The sequence below is a fragment of the Falco rusticolus genome, chromosome 16 (genome assembly GCF_015220075.1).
Source record: "Falco rusticolus isolate bFalRus1 chromosome 16, bFalRus1.pri, whole genome shotgun sequence".
Lineage (NCBI taxonomy): Eukaryota > Metazoa > Chordata > Aves > Falconiformes > Falconidae > Falco > Falco rusticolus.
In genome coordinates, this window is record NC_051202.1 from 2,067,376 (window position 1) to 2,087,129 (window position 19,754).

The window sequence follows — 19,754 nt, forward strand, 5'->3', positions numbered from 1 at the left end:
CCCCTCCATAAGGGTGTGTGAGTGAAAAATAACCTTTCTGAAACAAGCACTGGAGTCTCCTTAGGGGAGGAACCGGTTGTGTCTGTATTGATGTCAAGAGATCTGCTCTGACTGAGCCTAGGAGAGGACGTGGCCATAGGAATGTTAAAAACAAAATACTTTTCCCCCTGTATAGTATCAAGGTGGAAGTCCTTTCCTGGTAGCAGTGGAAGCTACTGGTGAGCTGAAACCACCTGGAATGAATCCAAACTACAGATTCAGTATTAAAGAGATATCTCTCTCTCTCTTCCCCCTCACCTTAAAAGCTCCCCACAAACTGCTTGCAGAGTATTTTCTAAGTTGCCTGAAAATCAGTGGGCTACCAAGTCAAAAGAAGAAACTCTCCACCCTCAGCACACAGAGCCTGGAGGAAGTGGGAAGCCCCGTGAAGACAGAATTTACTTGCCCCACAGAAGCCACAAAAACCAAGCATTCAAGACCAAGAGCCGCTCTGCATATGCATGTAAAGGCAGAAGTGTGCTATCTTTGTATCTGTGGACCCAGCACCACTCAAAAGCTAAAACTTGCGATGGCTCCCTGCACTGCTTTTCCATTACCAGCAAAGCCAGAAATAGTCACCTCCTCTGCCCCAAAATGGATAGAAGCGCTGTAGATATTACACTGCAGTCTATTTCAGCTCCCCGTGAGATGCCAAAGCTATTCCTCGCCCCTTTAATAAGCCTGAGAAATCAGACTTGGCGTAAGTACCAGGGGGAGGAAAAACAGCCCTAATTTTTCAAGTTATATTTGTGCCTCAGTAGGGTTTTTTCCACTCTGTCTTCCTCTGGTTCTGCAACAATGGCTGGTTCATTTTACCCGGGAATCCCTCTCCTCTAGATAGTGATGAGTGACGCAGCAGAAGAGTCTTCCTACGAAGGGCTGAGGACCAGCTCTGTTGTGCCATGACAGAGACTCTTTCTCCATCCTCTGCTGCAAACATCTCCATTCTTCAAGTGGCCTTTCCTGACTGGGAGACATTGCCTCCAGGGACACAACAGTATCACTGACAGAGCGGTGAAGGCAAGGCATCATCCAGAAGACAGTAGATGTTGTTGTCTGCCTTCAGCCTCTGTTTGCCAAGCAGAAGAACCATAAGCCTTTCGGAAAAAGCGTCCAAACAATGACCTATGCTTAGAAGATGACTCAGCTGAAATAGCTTCAGTGGTTTCTGTTTTCCAGCAACATCAAGGAGGTATCACTGAAGATAGGCTGGTGGCCCTTCTCCAGACACAGCAAGATAGTATGCCTTTGCCTCATCATCATTCACAGCGAATCCTCACATCTATGAATAGATAGTAAAGCATTCATGGCCTTTTAATAAGGGCTTAGAGAGAAAGAAAGTGTCAGAAATTGTGCAGCAGCTCCTGGGGGCAAAGGAAAGAGGGGTAACCAAACAAATCCTTAGTATTCTCCAGGTCAGTGTCCTTTTGTCATATGGGCAAAGAAGGAAAGGGCTGAGATGGGATGAGAGGCTGGAAGCTGCAATACAGAAGTCAAGTCAGAGAGCTTGGGCTCAAGATCCTCTTTGTCCAGCACTAGAGATGGGTCCTAGCTGAGAAATTCAGATTCTTCTCATATTGAGATACTCAAGTTTTCAGGTCAGTGAGGATGTGTCGGTGCTAGCTGCATCTGCACTCCAAGTTGACCACTTAATACAGCGATAAACGTCTGTGGTGCTTCCTGCTCAGGGCTTAGCTGCTCTGGGCTTGGCACACACTAAGGCACTTGGGCAGCTTTTGGATCAGAGTTGGCCTTATCCTGCCAGGTTGGACAGGGCTTTGAGTAACTTGGTCTAGAGGAAGGCCCATACCCCCAAACTAGATGGGTTGGAAGGGACCTTAAGGATCATGTGGGGTTCTATGATTCTATGGCCTGAGTGTACTTCTGCCTGCAGTGTATCACATGCATATATTCTGATGACAAGAGTTAGACATGATTTCTCACCACAGCACCCAGTAATATTTCGCTCAGCCTACCCACAAAGCTCTCCTGCCTGCATTTAACCCCTCTTCAAGATCCACACACCCTCAGTTGCACTTCATACCAACCCTAACTCGGAGGTATTTGCTGCCCTGACCTCTGATGCTGTATCTGCATTTGGGCAATGAGAGGAACCGTTCCCTGGAGCAAGCCCAGCCCTTGTTAGGAACTCACCATGAATAAAATACAGTTACAAGAATCTGTAAACCTAGAAGGTCAGGTCTGAAAGAGTAAGAGCAGAAGGCTGGAGAGGTTATCTGCTGTCAGGGCTGTGCCCACAGTGGCTGCTGCCTCACACTGTTGGATGGGGATCAACAGTGCTGCCCCCAGCACGGCTGGTTCCCATCTCCCACTCCCCTTGCCTGCCAGTGCTTCTCTGCATGGCATCTTCACCTGACCAAGTAAGCCAGTACCTCAGTCTCATCCTTGCACTCTAATTCCACCAGATAAGGGACCAACATCGGGACCAATGGTGTGGTATTTTTTTCTTCTTTAAACTGGTGCAAATCATGGGATCTTGCAGAAGATCAGTTCTTAAAAAAAATGCAGATGACCTATTTTTGTTCCATTGGTAGAGGCACTTAGTGTTATTTTAACAGCTACAAAACCCCTCTGAGATTTTATCCTAACTAGGTGCTAGTCAGGAAGAAACTTCTGACATATTTAAAGCACTGAAAAGTGCAAGCAACGGCAACTATTTCTGCCAAAGTAAATGACCATAGACATTATCTGACAATGTTGTTTTTTAACGGCTAAGCAAACGTAACCCATGCAGTGTAACTGAATCTGCAGGGTCACTGCAGCTTCTGTACTTGCCTGTCAGAGTTTACTCCCAAGGGTCTTGGTCAAAGTCCTTGAGTCTCTGGGCACAAGTGCTTTATTTAGCAGGATCATCATTAGATAAGCCCCTTGAGGGAGAATGGGATCTATTATATCCCTTTGGCTACATTTAACAGGAAGCACTGGTGAGAATTAATTCCTACTGTAGATGGGAAACAGAATAGACAGCACTGAAAAATGTAGAAACAACAACCCCGACTGAGTGTGTCATATCCCTACCATGGGATACAAGCTATTTTGTGTGCAGGAACCCTGAAAACTGCCCAGCATGAGAGGCAGGGCTGTGCTCCTGCTTTCTACTGAAGCAGTAGCTTCAAAGGTGAGCGAAAACTCCCTGTAGCCATAAGTTTCCAAATGTGGGTCCACAAGACCATGGTAGGTAATGTGCAGCTGGTCCCCAGATGATGTTAGTGAGCATGGTCTTGGCATTTTCCATGAGAATATTTGAGGGCTGACAGTCTCGCAGCCCAAAGTTTGGGAACTGTTGTTCTGTGAAACTGTTTCTAAGGAAACAGAAAGCCTGCTGAGATGGGATTTGTTTCATCGTGTGTGTGCATCACCTAGCAAGGTGCTCTCTAGGCAGCACTAAAATACAAATAATACCGTAATAACATGACAACAGTAATTATCATCAGTTCCTGTAGTCCTTACTGCAGGCTGAGTGCATGAAATCCAAAGCATTCCCAAAGCCAGCATCTTTCTATTTTTGTCAGGTCCTATTCAATTCTGAATACTACGTCTTCCCCATCCCTTCAAGCCTTCACTGACGGAGCTCTGGAAAGAAGACAGCAGGAAGACCAAGGACCTGGGGACGCAGGGCCACTCACCATCATCTGCCAGAATGTGCAGGTAGGGACCCACAAACGCATAAATCACAGTTTTTCCAGCAACTGGGTTTTCCCTGACAACTTATCCTCTGGTCTCCTTTCACTGCCTGCGTCAGAAGTTACAAGGTCTCTACAAGCTTTTGAATGACATGATTAACCGCAGGCACAGAAGACATCGCCGTACCCAAACCCACCTGTAGCATGGGGCAGCAGGACCCCATCCTCTGCTCACTTTACCAGTTTTATACCAGCATACATTTACCAATTTGAGAAGAGTTTCCTGTACCCATATTTGCACTGGGGTAAAGCAAGAGGTGCCTGGTCCTGACTCCTCTTAGTAAATCAGATCTCAGAAAAACCCTTGCACTTTGATGAAGGTCAAACATCCTGTAATTTTTCTTCCAGCCCCTGAGAATAACCAGCCAGCCAGGACCTCAGAAACGCTGCCTGTTTGTCTGCAGACATGGGGAAAGGATGGATGTTGTTTTTGGGAAGTACTGGTTGTCACAGTGTTTTGATGCCAAAGGTGAGTTGGCTCCCGTGGGTCTCTCAGGCCCTGGGTTTAGATGAAGGAAGGAGAGTGGCAACTGCCTGGGGCAAAGCTTAGATGGAAGCTGTGATTTCCTAACACAGAGTGCTGCCTTGAGCACTTAGGAGTGGCAGAAGACCTCCATGCAGAGCTCTGCGATGATAAGGCTGCAGTCAGAAGCAGAAACACAAGCCAGGGAGTAAATACTATATTTGCTAATATTTGGGAGACCGTTGCTGGAAAGATTACATTAAAGTAACATTGCCGAAGAGCATTTTCATTTTGAAATGAAGTCACAATGGTAGTAGTCAGTGTCCACTGCACACATGTACTACCATCAGGAAAATATTTTGCCCAGCTGACACTCAGTCCTAAATGAAAATAACACCACTACAGGTACAGTTCACAGTGCCCTTTGGGGCATAAGCTGGAGTTTGCGACCTAGGAATATGCTTGAGTTTCAGACTATAGTTACCAGACTGTAACTTCAGGCCCTGTTGGGATTAGAGCTGATAAGAAACTTGTCAAAAGGTCTTTTTCTGTTAAAAAAATGCCACTACCTTGTAGTCAAGATCATTGGAAAAAAGGATGATTTTACATCTACCTTCTTTCTAAATTTTGTTTGAAGAGCTCTGACATTTTAGCCTCCTGTAAAAATGTAATGTTTGAGGTATCTTTTGTTGTGGGATAGAAATTATTTTCCTTTGAGGAAATCTGTCCTAAAGATAACTTTAAAACCATTAGCAGCAATCTCTGCTGATTTTGAACTGATACAGCTGTGTAACTTAATTTTGTCAGATTTCCAATTGGTATACATGGGAAGAACTGCTCAACAGCCAGGTTCTAGGGTGCAGACGTGGTGAAAGAGGGCAGAAACAGGTGTGATGGCTCTCTGCCTCTGTCTGATGAAATAATTCCAGCAGCTGCTTCTAACCTTTCCCTCACAGGAAGGTATATGCGTAGTAACCTGAATATGCCTCACAGCTTACCTCAGAGAAGCGGCGGTTTCAGGGATTATGAAAAAGATGCGCCAATCACCGTGCTGGGCTGTACGCAGGCAAGGCTTGTTGGTAAGTTGTCCTCAGCAGACAAGAGCTTGCCCAGGAAGCTTTGCTACCTTCCTCCCACACACCCAGCCAGAGAAGGTGCAAGGCAGAAAGAAATGAATTGGGTACCCTGAACTAACAGGATTTAGACGTTTTGAGAACCTTTGCAAAGTCCCTTCACGTTCCCCAGCAAGCCCCCTCTTTCAAAGAAACCTCTTCTCCTTGAGCTGCTGCAGCTGGAAAAGGGACAGCACACAAACTGCAAGGCGTGGTGTGAAATCAGAGCCATCAGCAGCGCGGTTGCAGAGCGTTCACTACTGCCCTGTAAGCGTGCCACACTGGGAGATGCTGTTATTACCAATGTTGGTGAGAAATGTGGCAGTGTGACAGTCATCTCATACAAAATAGGCTTTTTCCTTGACTTTGACAATTAAATTTTGACCTGCAGTTTGCTACACCAATATACTTTTATCAGCCCATCTGGCTTTTCGTTTATTTGGCAAAAAACACTGCCCAAATTATTTCGTGTTCTCCCACTCCCCCATCCTTGTCGCTGACTTCTGAGCCTGTTACTTTGTAAACGGACAGAAAATCACTTGGTAGTCGAAGAGCACATATTGAGCATTGTGATTAGAGGAGCCCAGCCCCTTAAAGACATGAGCTTCAGAGAACAGTACTTAGCATTTTCCCAAATTCAAATCCTTTAGAGTACTTTGTGTTGGTCACATTCAAACTAGGGCAGCTAAAATTATACTTGCTTTTTAAACAAAAATAAATCACTGTACAACAGCAGGATGCTCAGGCTCCTGGTCACATGGCATCAGGGTTTGCAATATGCATGTAACAGAAGGCAAATCTGGGAGCAATCACAGCACACTTTGCTGGTATCATTAAATGGGTCCGAGTATGCAACTGCATACGTGACCCAGACGCCATCAACCTGCCAGCACGGCTGCGGCATGCCAGCCATCTGCAGGCAGCGGCTCCCTGCTGCAGCCACACAGGCTCGACCTTGACAGTTGCCGGAGCCATAATTCCTCTGACGGCTAAAGCAAATGAGCAGCTTCCTCATGACAGAGAGCTGTTAGATGTGCCTCTCCTTCTAAATTACCCCGCTTCACTCGAGAGATTTATAGATCAGTTTGACATGGTTACAGCCATCATTAAACATATGAAGTCAAGGTAAATAACCCCTTCTTGCTCCCACTTCTTTGTCATGCCTCTTCAAATATAACAAAATTATAATTCTTTTCTTACTACAAGTCCATGCAGTGCTGAGCAGATTCCTGTTCTTATTTGCTTCCCTTAGGCACTGCAAGAATATTAATAACCCTAATAGTGGAGTTGATTCTTATCTCATTTTCAGTGATCTTCCACCTGTGTAATGGAATGGTAATTTATACTAGCGAAGAGTTGAGCCAATTGAATTAATTTGGGTTTGAGTTAAGTTGAATCATTCTGATTTACAGCTTATAAGTGAAATTAAATTAAATTCAAGCTCTGTACAGTTTTTCTCAGCACGCTGTTTGCTTTTTGGCTAAATCTAAGAGAAGCAGAAACTGAGCAAAAGCTGCTGTGATTTCTTTGCATACTGGTTAATTACCTAGATGCAATTACCTAGATTACGTGGAGCAAGACACAGAGAAAAACGTATCTGGGTTCCACAGTCGTGCATATCACAGTGCCCAACACACCACTGAAATAAAATACAGTGGGTACATATTTCCCAAAACTCAAGCAGTGCAGCTGGGAAGCTGCTTTAGTTCCTTGCTGGATGACAGACACCCTGCTGCTGTTGTTGTTAAAATGCCATTTGTCTGGTTTTATTCATGGATGTTTGAAACTTGCTTGCAGGTGAAGCCTTGCTAGAAACTAATACCATTGTAGACTACATCTACAGCTCCCCATCCCTACGGTGTGTACAGACAGCACACAATATCCTGAAAGGTAAGACCCTAACAGGCAGGAAAGGCTGCTTTCTCCTCACTTTCTGGGAAAAAAACACTGCCAGCCAGATAAAAGGGATCCTGGCATGGGAGACCCAAGTAAATGGTAAATCAGGGTGAGGATTATTTCCACGGCAGTATACATTACATTAGCGCAACACTGTCCATAAGGAGCCCTTTTCTAACTGCACGGGGTGACAAGCGCTTAGGCAAGTGGTATGCTGCCCCCAACACCAGCTGTGGTCAGGGCTGGGTTTATCGCTCTGCCCTGCAAAAGCCAGATGTGCGTTCAGGATGGGTGGACACGGCCAGCTCAGCACGCCCTGTGCCCTTGCCTGCTCACGCTCCTGCAGCTGCTCATTGCTGCATGCTCCCACAGCAATTGCTACCACCAGGAAACTTGCTACCCCCAATAAAAATACTTTACTGTGGAAACTGGGAAGGGAAGTAGTGACAGAGGCACGAGATGCCCTGGCATTGGAAACAGTCAAAAACCAGCTCTGAAATACAGTCACACCTATGCTCAGTATATTGCATGTAGCTGCTGGCCAGAGGTTTACATTCACTGGCATATCATATGCCAAGTACATAAATTAAATACTTCATCTTTCATAACTACTATTAATCAACTGACTACTTGGAGGAAAAAAAATATAATAATTTACAATCAAACCGAAGTATTAAAGCTGCAAACTCTTGCTGCCTTCCTCTACATCTGCTTTCATTGAGATCTGGTCTCCTTTCTCCCTTTTCCAGGTATGCAACAAGAGAACAACCTGAAAATTCGAATAGAGCCAGGCTTGTTTGAATGGACCAAGTGGGTCTCTGGGAACACACTACCCGCCTGGATACCCCCGGTGGACTTAGCTGCAGCTACTCTAAGTGTTGATACAACCTACAGGTAACAGAAAGTGGGGTGGGGAGGGTCTTGAATTGCTTTTTGGCTTTGTGTCTGAAGAGTAACACTCTGCTGAGTTTCTAATATAAGCAGTGACTGAAAGAGATGCTGAGGCTCCCAGAATAGACTTGGAGCAGGCTGGAGGCTGCTGTGTTGAACATGACCTGAGAACAGCTTGTTATAAACCAGATTTCCCAGATCACTGACAAGGTCCAGCTATATTGCTGATCATGGAGGTCCTCTTTCCAGTACTCCTTCTGTCCTGGGCATCTTTCAGGTGTCCAGGAAACCCTCAAAGTATTTTTGTTTTAACCCTTTTCCTAAAACTTCATAGTTTGGGGTCAGATAACAGAACTAGTTTTGCTGACTCAGTTCCCTGAACATCATGTTCATAGACTGAACTGGATCCTAGGCCCATTCACATCTGCCCTGCTCAGGAAAAAGCTTGTCTGGCTCTATTATGATTAGCATTGTGATGGATCTTAATTGTAAATTTTGCATCACCCTGGGGAACATGCTTACATCTGTCAGGAATTCAGGGTCTGCTGTGACACCAAAATGCAGAGGTTTTCTATCAAAGCGGCTAAACCCTAAGCATTTATCGCTTCTCAGCAGTTACATCTGAAACATTTCTAGTGGAAATAATTGCAGGTTTCTGAGTCAGGTTTTCATGGTATTCAAACTAAAGCCAGTTGGTGAAAGCAAACAAAGTAAATGTCTGGGTGAAAAACATCTGCATGGCAAATGGATAAGCACCACTGATTCTTCCTCCTGCTTTGCAGACAAGAGAAAGATAATTCACTCTGCTTTCAAGGGCTCTGACAGAGCTGCTCCAGAAGCGCAGAGCTGACCTCCCAGAACTCAGCATTTTTGCCAGCCACCCCTGCGGCTGCAGAGATCAGTCCTGGTGCCTGGTTAAGCTCCATATCTTGAACTCATGCCCTTGCTGCCAGCCTCTGCTGCTTTCCTTCTACCCAGCCACATGGCCATACTTATGCGTTCCCAATATCATTGCCAACAAACACCTCAGAGCTGGCGGGAACAACCTGCAGTCTGAGTCTGGAGGGAAACTCAAGACTTTTCTGACTCCCCAGCGAAGTATCGCAGCCGTGGTGCCCTCCAGCCTAACACACAAGTGCTTTTTACTGTAAGCTGCAGAGGGAAAGGCTAAATAAAGCCCAGCAGAAAGTCATGTGGCAAAGAATAGACAAGATGATCTGCTCAGGCTTCCTACTCTCAAATTTATGATTCATTTATACAAGCCAGACTCAAAAAGCTCCCACAAAGAAGGAAGCTCCAGAAAGGTCATACAGTCCCAGTCTTCCACTGCACCTCACTGTTGAAATATCTGTATCACTATGACTTCTTGCAGAGTCTTGCTCTTTCCATCTTAGTGTGAGCCTGATCGCCAGCTGAGCAATCTCAGATGAAAACAAAACATTTATTATACACACATAGTATACATACATAGGAGTTCTACCTACATGGGCTTGGTGACAAATACTTTGGGCTGGGCTTTTGTGGTTGATGGTATCATCAGAAACGCTGGTATTTCCTGGTGTCCCAGTGCACCCGTGCATTTAGGAACCTCAAGCAGAATAAGCAGTTGAAATATTAAAACAAACAAACAAAAAAACCTAAAGAAAAAAACCCTGATTTTTTTCATACTTCATTATACCATAAACCCCTTGCATTGTGGCCTTCCAGTCTGCAGCTACATTTCCAACACTCTGAGAGTATCTAAATAGAAGTCCTTACACTGTATTTATCCCTGAAAGGGTATCACATGGCTAACACTCAGCAGAGCAGCTGGATCACAGGAGAGTCTCTGCTTCAGAAAATACATGCCTTCTGGGAAGACTATAATGAATATTCTCAGCATAAGAAAAGAGCCTGCTCTTGTATGGTCAGCTGGTTAGGTGGGGGACTGGGAGACAGCCCTCCTGGAATTCTCTGTCTCCTCTCTCATGGGTAATTCCTGTAGATAAAACAGATCGCTGGATGGAGGGAAAAGTTAGGTCTCCTTGCAGCACAGCATGAAAATAGAGCCTTCTGCTGCCAGTCCCTTGCTTCTCTGTGCACATCAGCCTACTTGAGCTGATACAATTGGCCAGAGTCCTGCCAGGCAATTCACTGAAACGCCCTGGCCCAGGAGGAGGCCGGCTAATTCCAGGCATTTCCCAGCAATGCAGCTTTACAGATGGCCAAAGCGGCTGTTTGCCTCTGCCCTTCACCGTCAAAGCATCAGCAGTGAAGGGAGCCAGCATCTGGCTTCTCCACACTCCACGTTTCCCCCTGTACCTGCCTTGTCACCTTAGACAGACACAGTTGTTGTCAGCCCCCCCTCTAAGCTGGAAGCTGTGGTAGCACAGTGCAGACCTCAGGCTGCCAAAGACGGCTTGGGCGGCGGCTTGTCACGCTGCTGGGACCTCACAGCTCCCAGCCAGTGGAGCCGACCCATCTGTCTGCAGGCAGCTGCGTCGACACTGTCCTTGTCCTGCTGCCCCTTCCTGCTCACCCACTCCTGCTGGGTACAGACTTTGTTCTCCTGCCACTCACTAACTTTATGTGGGTGGGTGAGCCCTGAAATCTGCTCATCACAGGACACATGCCTAAATAAACGCAAAGTGGCATCGTTGTTGCTGCATGCCATTGCAAAAGCAACACAAGTATAATCAGCATGTTGTATGCTGCCTCTGCTAATTGGTCTACATTAGAGGAAGCAGTTACCATTTTCACCGGATAACTGTAATATCTTAATGCAGGAATGGTAAACATCTCAGCCCTAGACTTTAAAAATAATCCTAGCAGTCCTGACGCAAGATACAGTTCTGGGGATCTGGGGAATTAGAAGAGCTAAAGAAGCAGATACTTTCAGATGAATCATAACTTGCACTTAAAACTTTATCCCTTCTTCCAATTTACCATACTTGTTTTTCTGCTCACAGACCTCATATTCCTGTCAGCAAGTTAGTGGTTTCCGAATCTTATGATACATACATAAGTAGAAGCTACCAAGTAACAAAAGAAATCATCAGTGAATGTAAAGGCAAAGGTAAGTGCTCCAGAGCAGATGGAAAACACAACGGGCTCTCTGGGATGTGAATGCCGACATTCCTGACCAGTCTTTCCCTCTTCAAGGAGACGAATCTCCCTCCCTGAATCTCTCATCCCCTCTCCCAGAGACATTGGAAAGTCCTGTATGTGTCTGAACTATGAGTTCAGATACGCTCAGCTTACAAGAAAGGTCCATAAATTTAAGTAGCAGAATTATTTTAGGGATCCTTACCCAATGCAAGCTGTCTGTTTCTCAAGGGAATAAATAAGCCATTTGCACTTTGCTGCCTGTTGCCAGCATCAAATGAGGCATCTTTCATCCCCTCTCCGAGCTACTCTTCTGAAATATATTACCCATAAAGACTGTAGAGAATTTCTCCGAACACAATATTGAAATAAAAAACCCTCTAGCTTTTAGTTTTCATTCACAATATAAGATTAGGATGTTTCTAAACTCTGGTTATTTCCCTAATTTCATTTCACCGATTTGTCTCTACATTCTAAGCTTTTATTTCAATAGCTTGCACACAAACTTCAGTAGCACAGCATGGCATTGGTTGTAAAGGATCTTGGAAATGGAAACCTAAAGCTATCAGGGTGGAAAACCAGCAACTGAAATTAAAGTGCTTGTTTTAATCAGAATTAATTTTTGGGTAGGAGAAAAGCATTTGCTTCACAAGACAGCTGAAATCTCATTGGAATTCTTGTTTTCTTCATAAAGCCATTTTAAAACTAAGTAGCACCGAGTTAACCGTTATCCTGCAAACTGAGAAATGCTTTAAACACGCTAATAAACCAGGCTTTTTTCCCCCCAGTACGCATAGTTTACTATGTTGTTGTATTATGAACTGAACACATTTTGAACATTTTTAATTGGTCTGCTTGATCCTGGGCACCAGTCCCTAAAGCTGGCTTCACCTCCCTCCTCAGCCTGTGTTTCTCACTTTATTTCAGGAAATAACATCCTGATAGTGGCACATGCATCCTCCCTGGAGGCTTGTACCTGCCAGCTCCAAGGGCTCTCGCCACAGAACTCCAAGGACTTTGTACAGATGGTCCGAAAGGTAATTACCACCAAGGAGTCAAGCTCGCTGGCTTTACAAAGAGAAATTTGCAATCTGCTTAAGCAGGCAGAGGACACTTTGTTCCCCTCGTCTCATTATTGTGCCTGTTACTATGTTTCACCCATTTCAGCAGTCAGAGAGTAAAGCAGATTGGTTTAAGAGGCTTATCTTAACGTGTCACTTCTGTAACAGATAGCACGGGATCAGATGCCCACCTACAAATGGGCTTGCAGGGACTCTGCTTTATGCTTGTAGATACCAGGGGCTGTACAGAGGCTCCCACAGTGCCCTCCAGTGCCGAAAAAACCCGAACCACAATTCACAGGGCACTTCTGCCCTACACCACTTCCCCTTCTCGTTTTACTCTTAAAGAGCTGTTAACTGACACAGAAAAGGCCTGAAAATTTTAACAGGGGCTCCTGCCTTCATTCCTTTACTCCAGCCCTGCCTGGGGAGACGGCATTATCCCCTGCCAGCCTTGCAGACACTCTCTGGGATGTTCGCAGCCGCTGCTTGATCTGAGCACACCTGAGCCAGCGTGGCATCCCTGTTTCTCCTCCATAGCTGTGCTGGCCTTCAGGGTTTGGGACCATGCCAGCCAACAGGGCATCTTTGGTTTCACCTGGCCCATATTTAAACTACATTACAATGATATAACCTGTCTTTCCCAGTGTTTTGCATGTATCGTGGTGCACAAAGTCAGCGGAGTCCTAGGCAGTGAAATGCTTCCGTAGCAAAGCAGGACTTCAGCCCCTCAGGGAGCTCCCTCCTTGCATAGCTCAGTCCTTGCTCACGGCCTTTATTTCCACCTCTCTTCACACAGATTCCATACTTGGGGTTTTGTTCGTGCGAAGAACTGGGAGATACAGGTGTGTGGCAGCTTACGGACCCTCCCATCCTCCCTCTCACACACGGACCAACTGGAGGCTTTAACTGGAGAGAAACCTTACTACAAGAATAGGCAAAACTAAATGAGCAAGGAAAACCCATGGCCTTTCTAAGCGTTGGAGAACGTCTCTTCTTTCTTGTGTTTATTGACAGTGGAAAAATTGTCACAATATGTTCAGTGGATCACACAAACAGCTGTTCTAGCAGATCTCTCAGCCACAGTCATGCAAAAATTCTCATATTCAACTAGGCAAATTCAAAAGGGAGTGATTTGAGGGGGAAAAAATATTAAAATACAGATTGAAGCTCCTGCACAGCAGGGAGTCTCTAGTCAGTAGCTTGGGTAGTTTTCCAACCTCGAATGGAACTCTGATAACACCAGTAGCTTTCACTGCCTTCTGCACTGCATTAGGAACAACTAGCACTGTGTAAAAGTCGAGCGTTCAGGATGCTGGGTGTTTTTTCACTACTATTTTCGCAAAGCATTAGCAGGCTTGTTCAGGACCACATGTTGACACCCCCCTCACTCACAACCCCCAAATTGTCAGCACCTTGCATAAAGTCTATCGCCACCAGCTGGAAATGAGAGTCCAGCATTGCCGCTACAGGCAGCATCAGATTATTCCTCTCCTGTATTTTGAGCACTGTGTTAGGTAGTGTGTTGGGCATACTGTGGATGCAAAGACTGATTGACGCTGATCCACGCCAGAAGAAAATTATGAATTTCACATCAGTTACAGATGAAGTTTGCACATCAAAAGACAGCACCGTTGTGAACAAAGACTGGGAGCAGTTTCTTTCAAGTGGAGATGAAATAAGAAGCCTTTTCCAACCAAACTTGCAGGATTTAGAAAGTTGCAGGGGTCCTTTATTTAGGTTATTAAAATCCACCCTTGTGCACAGACCCAGCCTAAAGTGTTTGTGTCTTTAAAATCAGAAGACCTTGGAAGACTGTTCTCCCTTTCATACTGAGGTTTTGTGCTGGTCATTTACACGGTGATGGCTTTCTGTCCCTTGTGAGCTTTTTTGTCGGCCCTGGTGAGATTCTGCAGTAAGCAGCTTTCTTCAGGAGGTAATGATGGAATCAAAAAGATGCTGAATTTCAGCCTCCGCTGCATGCTTTGCTTCCTTTTCCCTAATTCCTAAGTGCCATCTGTCATAAAGACAAAGCAGAACTGAAAAAATAGTACACTTAGATTTAGGAGCGACATGCTTTGGCCTACTAAGATGCTATTTATCTTATGGGGGAAGGGTTAGGATTTTAGGAGAAGGGGAAGAGAAGGGAGCTAAAAATCAATAGCTAAAATCTTTGAAATCACAAGTGTATCTTAGTGCAACAGCCTGCAAGATGCCAATACCAGCTGCTTCACAGGAGAATGCAAAACACACCACAGTGGGTAGTTTATAGCATAAACTGGCTTCAGAGCGGGTTTCTTTTAGATTAATATTAAAGTCATCAGCCTTGGGTCAAAAAGTTCCTGCAGACATTTGTACAGGTCTTATCAGTGTAGGCTTGCTTTCAGAAGGTACTTAAAAATGTGTGTAAATGGGATGAAAGAGATTCAGGCATACTCCTTTCTTGCTTTGGGCCATAAGTCTGAGTATCCCCACAAATAGCATCAAAGGAAAGTTCATAAGTGCCAGGAAAGAAATTCTGGCATTCTAGGTACCCCTCTTCTATCCAGCTTTTCTTCTGCAGAAAGTGTTAGTGTCCTCCTTTGAAATGTTTGTATGGCACAGAAGTTCATACTGCCCAACTTTGACAAAGGTTTACTATTCATAGCAAGATCAAAGTTTGTTTTGTGTTGGTTTCTTTTAACCTATCAAGCCTTCAGCAGGACTGGTCTGGCCTTCAGCAGGATATGACCGAGCTGCACTTTCAGCAGTCAGAAGAAATAAGGAGTGATAAACTATAATCCCTTCTTCCTAAACGAGGCAAACCAAAACACTCAGCAATTGTGATGTAACAAATCTTAAGGGGGTTTAGCTCAGCTTTGTCTCTGGGTCTTATTAGGCTTGCCAGGGAGAGCACACCAGATTCTGTACATATTTTGTGTCAGCAGAGAGCTCATCGTGTGCAATATGTACTTTGTCACAATCCATAACAATAGTCCATTATTTATACATTTATGACTATGTAACACACAGTAGGCCATTCGTAAGTGCATTATTATACCAGGGATGTATAGTGAAAAGTCAGGGAGATAACTTACATGATGACAGAAGAAACTGCTCCTGTGCAGTTCTGCTGCTGTCACTTTAGTTTTTAACTATAATTTGAACTATTGGATGTGTACAGACATTCCGAAGAGCACTTCCAGCTTGTTTTCCTCTATGCTTACTCATTGCAAAGTTGCAAAGAGTTTAAAACTAAATAGATGACAATCACACCAAAACTAATTTGGTTACTGATGCATGCATAATTCTCCAGACTGCTTTTTATTTTACAAAAAGGGCCAGCACGATGTAATTTGAGACAACAATATTGCCTGTACAGAACAGTGGAGGCTGCTGAAGTCCCACTGCAGTTAAGCAACATTACAAGGAATTTCTTTAGACAGAAGCATGAAACAGAGGGAACAAAACCTGAATGCACAATATTATACTAGCTGATCTTTGCATATAGTAAGTAATATAGAAAAGAGTGTTGTTTGAGAAGGTAGATGTTAAAATACTCTTCTTAAAAAAATATATATATTTTTGGATGTTTGGGAAAGTATTTTGACAATTGTAGTCTTATCTCAAATTAGTTTTTTCAGGTGTCAATCTCAAAAAGAAAAATCTTATTTTCTTCTAGCATTTTGATTTTTCATAGGGGTTTTGTGTCAAGTAGTCTCATGTTGATAAGGCTTGCGGGGGGGGAGAAAAAATTATTCCTTTAAAATTTTTAATTGAGATGTTAAGAATACACAACAATTGCTGCTTCACTTTCACTCCACTGCTGCTCATGAATGTGTATTTAATGTCACTTCAGTGTTTTGCCCCAGAAGAACATTAGACTTGATCTATCTAAAGCGTGTGCAAGTCTTTTCCTTGCCTTCACTGTGAGCTGCATCAGATCCCAACAGTTCAATTTGGGTATAGGAGGCAATAGCAGTTCCTAAATTTTTCCCTCTCTTCCCAGTTAAGGAATAAAGCTGGAAAACTGCCAAGAATATGTTGTTTGTCCAGTATTTTCATAAACTGCAATTTAAGGGTTGGTCTAGAAAAATCAAAGTGCAGAATCAAATTCTAGCACAGCAGCAGTTGGTGGGATGACCAGAAGGTCAAAACCCAAGGTATTGGAAGAAGTTCAGGATTGATCAGGAGTTTGTCCTTATTACTGGACTTTATATCTCCCTCTGCTGAAGGGGCTGGGAGGGATCTGCAGCATGCCTCAGCCCCAAGGCTTGAGCTCTGCCTGCAAATACCTTTCTAATGTAATGCAGCTGCCAGGTCTAAAGTTTCATGCATTTCCCTTACATTTAGTGCGGTGGCCGCTACAGCCAAATACTTAAATGCTCTGAGCGCAGCACCAGGTTGTCTGTGAGCGTAAAGTGACATTGTATACTCAAATCAACAGAACTTTGTTTATGCAAGCTGAGGATCCAGGCTATAACTTCAGAAAAAAACCCCACCAAAACAACCAAACCTATTTCCCTTTTCACTCAGTTTGAACAGTTTCAGAAAGAAGTCAGGGGATGGTAGAAGCCTCTTCTCTCCAGGGAAGTGATAATTTACATCACCAAATAAGTGGTTGTTTGCAAGAATTCTGTAGGAATTATCTTTAGTGAAGGCAACACAAGCAGTAATTCTGCAAAGCAAAGAGGGCAGAAGGGATGTTAGAGTGCTATTGCCAGCATATTCTTTTGTATCTGCAGGCTGAGCCCCCCAGACAGCAAGATCTCCAGGACACAGGTACCATGACCTTAGACTGTGCACTAGCTGGGGCTCTTGGATAAAATGTCAGAAGATGGGGAAGAGGTTGTGTGCAGCAGTATGACAGACTCAGCCTCTTTACATAGCTCCAGCATACTGCACTGGATGTGAGGGGTTGTAAACTTGTCCCTCTGGGTCCTTACAAAGGCCTGATCCAGAGACCAGGGAAACAAAGAGGGATGAGGCACGATTTTCTTGGCCTACCACTGACTTAATGAGGAATTTGGAGGACTCGCATCTGTGCAGGGTTGAGCCCTTCCAGTCCCGATTTAAGAAATGCATGCAGAAGTAGGGTGAGATTTAGTGTCTAATTATATTGATGCTAATCTCAAAAAGAGGGATGCTGGACAGTTGAGTTAGGCTGTAGCTGACTAACCTTTATTTAAACCCAAAGCTGAAAATTAGTTTGTGATGCTTCACAACTTAAGATGCATTGAAATTCTGTATGAAAACTATTGTTTAGGAAGGGAGCCTAAGTAGATTTGGTTTGTTTTTAAAAAAGAACCTAAGCACAGAGGAAATTATATGAACTTTAAAAACATACGTGAAACGATGGTGGTAGCAGACACAAAACGGTGAATGAACAAAGAAAAAAAAACCTTAAGCAGTAAGCATGATTGGTTGCGTACACTCCAAATCACTACTTACTTCTCACCACTTCCTCAAATACTTGTTCCCCGGGGAATATTCATGAATCATACATGCTACATAACAGAAAATACACAGCCAGTTCCTTTCTATTACTTCCCACTAAAAGGTATTTTCTGAAGTTTCTGTGAACATCTCTTAAAACTTGATGTTTATCAATGGATACTTTTTTTTCATGTTAAACCTGTTGTATCATTCTGTTTATTATGTTTTATAGTGTGAGCAGATTGTATTTATTTGAGAAAAATGTTTGCTGTTTAAAAAAAACAATAATTGTATTGCCAAAAATAGCTGTAATTACCTGTGACATCTGTATTTTTTTATTTTGGGGGGGTGGGGGGTTGGTTGGTTGTTTTTAATCTCAGTTTCAAGTGCTAACAACTGTTAAAAAAACCACTGCATTTTAATTTGCTTATGACATTAAATGGATTTCTCTGAAGTCAGACAAAAACATCTCTTAGATGATTTAATAAAGATGCCATGCACCCACACCTTGCCCTTCCTATATAAGTTCTCCTAAGTGCGTTGGACTTTGCCAGAGTGAATATTCTGACACAGACCTCCAAGGAGGGGTCCCTTCTGAGGGGTCTGTGCATTGCTGGGGTGCACCTGAGCAACACTGTCAGCGATTCCAGCAAGAGGTAGGTAGGAAAAACGCCTGTGCTGGGTGTATGCCTAGAGAAGAGCTGTGTTGGGACCTTGAAACAACAAGGGAGCCAGGCAGTGCTGCCCACACCACATCCCATTCCGGGATGCTCACCCGGATGAGGTGTAGGCCTCAGAAGCACCAAGGAGAAACCGGAGTCTGAGCTACATTTTTCTTTGCTCCGCTGGAGATGAAGTTCATTTATTTGACAGCAGATGGCACAAAACCATCTCAAGTCTGGTTTTCCATGTACTGCACAGGGACGGAGTTTTCGCTCTGGGTTGGAGGCAGTTGGCTTCAAGTGTCTCTACTGCTCGATGGCTTTTTTCACCCAGAGTTATTTCACTGACAAGTTTTAAATATGAACTGTAAGCACAGCTTTTAAACCAATGCTTATTTTTACAACACATCTACTTTCTTGATCTGGATTTTTTACATCCAGCAGTAGTTTTATCAGCCAGTAAGACTCCTTCCTTTCAAACCAACTATCTACATTAAACTTCAGGACCTACAGCTGTTTTCCAGTAAAATTGATTCTATTATAATTAATGTAAAAGCCATAGCTTTTGTCAGTCAAATATACACTAACAGAATGACACAATTCCACACACCTGAAAATTTAATGGAAACAGGTTCAAATAAATTAGAACCAAAATGCATAATGTATTTATAATTAATCATTTTGTCCTCTTTACTCAAACCCATGTCCTGCAAATGCACACAGTTTTCAAATCATATTTCTTATCTTGAGGTCAGCTCCTTTTGACAGGATTAGTTATTTGCACTAAATGTTGCGCAGTTGCAGAGAAGTGCCCGAAGAGGATCTGCCAAATCCTTTTTGGAAATCAGCACATGTGGCTATATTGTGAAACGAGGCTCTGCCTACAACAGGCTTGGATAAATTTTGTGATGTTACTGGCCATCGCACACCCAGGAGACACAACAGGTTTGCTACGCCCAGGATTAGATTGTTCCTGAAATCATCAGACCTGCTAGGGGACACAGGAAACCCAGACTCTGCCACCAGTCCTCTGGGACCTCCTTGATGCAGTCACCCCTCTGCCCCATGGTTCAGTGCTCAGTGAACCTTTCACAACCACCTCACCAATACTCTTCTTTCCCCAGAGAGCCACAAACCACACACAGAAAACTACTTTTCTCTCATCATCTGTTTTGCCAGAATCCCTGCAAGCAGAGCAAAGTAAACCTCCTGTGCACACGGAAGTACCAGATCCAGAGTGACACAAAACTATTTTCAAGGGGTTTAAGCCACACGGCCGGGTTTTCAAGCAACCTTGCCAATTACTGCACTACAGCGATGTCCACCAAATAAGCTCTGCCTTCCTGGGTGCCTCCCCAACCTGGGGAATTAAATCCTGCACACAGTGGGATCACTGCAGCAGGGGTCCCTGGTGGGGTTACCCCAGG

The 19,754-nt window shown here is 44.1% G+C and overlaps 1 protein-coding gene across 2 annotated transcripts in view; it reads left to right on the forward strand.

Annotated features, from left to right (window-relative positions):
• The window catches only part of UBASH3B (ubiquitin associated and SH3 domain containing B), a 75,409-nt gene extending 57,238 nt beyond the window's left edge, over nt 1–18,171 (forward strand). For both annotated transcript variants that reach the window (XM_037409780.1, XM_037409781.1), the window contains exons 7-14: nt 3,573–3,708; nt 4,092–4,212; nt 5,163–5,285; nt 7,116–7,208; nt 7,964–8,108; nt 11,054–11,160; nt 12,117–12,226; nt 13,050–18,171. In XM_037409780.1, the coding sequence (XP_037265677.1) occupies nt 3,573–3,708; nt 4,092–4,212; nt 5,163–5,285; nt 7,116–7,208; nt 7,964–8,108; nt 11,054–11,160; nt 12,117–12,226; nt 13,050–13,187 (973 nt within the window). In that variant the 3' untranslated portion in view covers nt 13,188–18,171. The remainder of the gene's footprint in view (nt 1–3,572; nt 3,709–4,091; nt 4,213–5,162; nt 5,286–7,115; nt 7,209–7,963; nt 8,109–11,053; nt 11,161–12,116; nt 12,227–13,049) is intronic.
• The last annotated feature ends 1,583 nt before the right edge of the window (nt 18,172–19,754 follow it).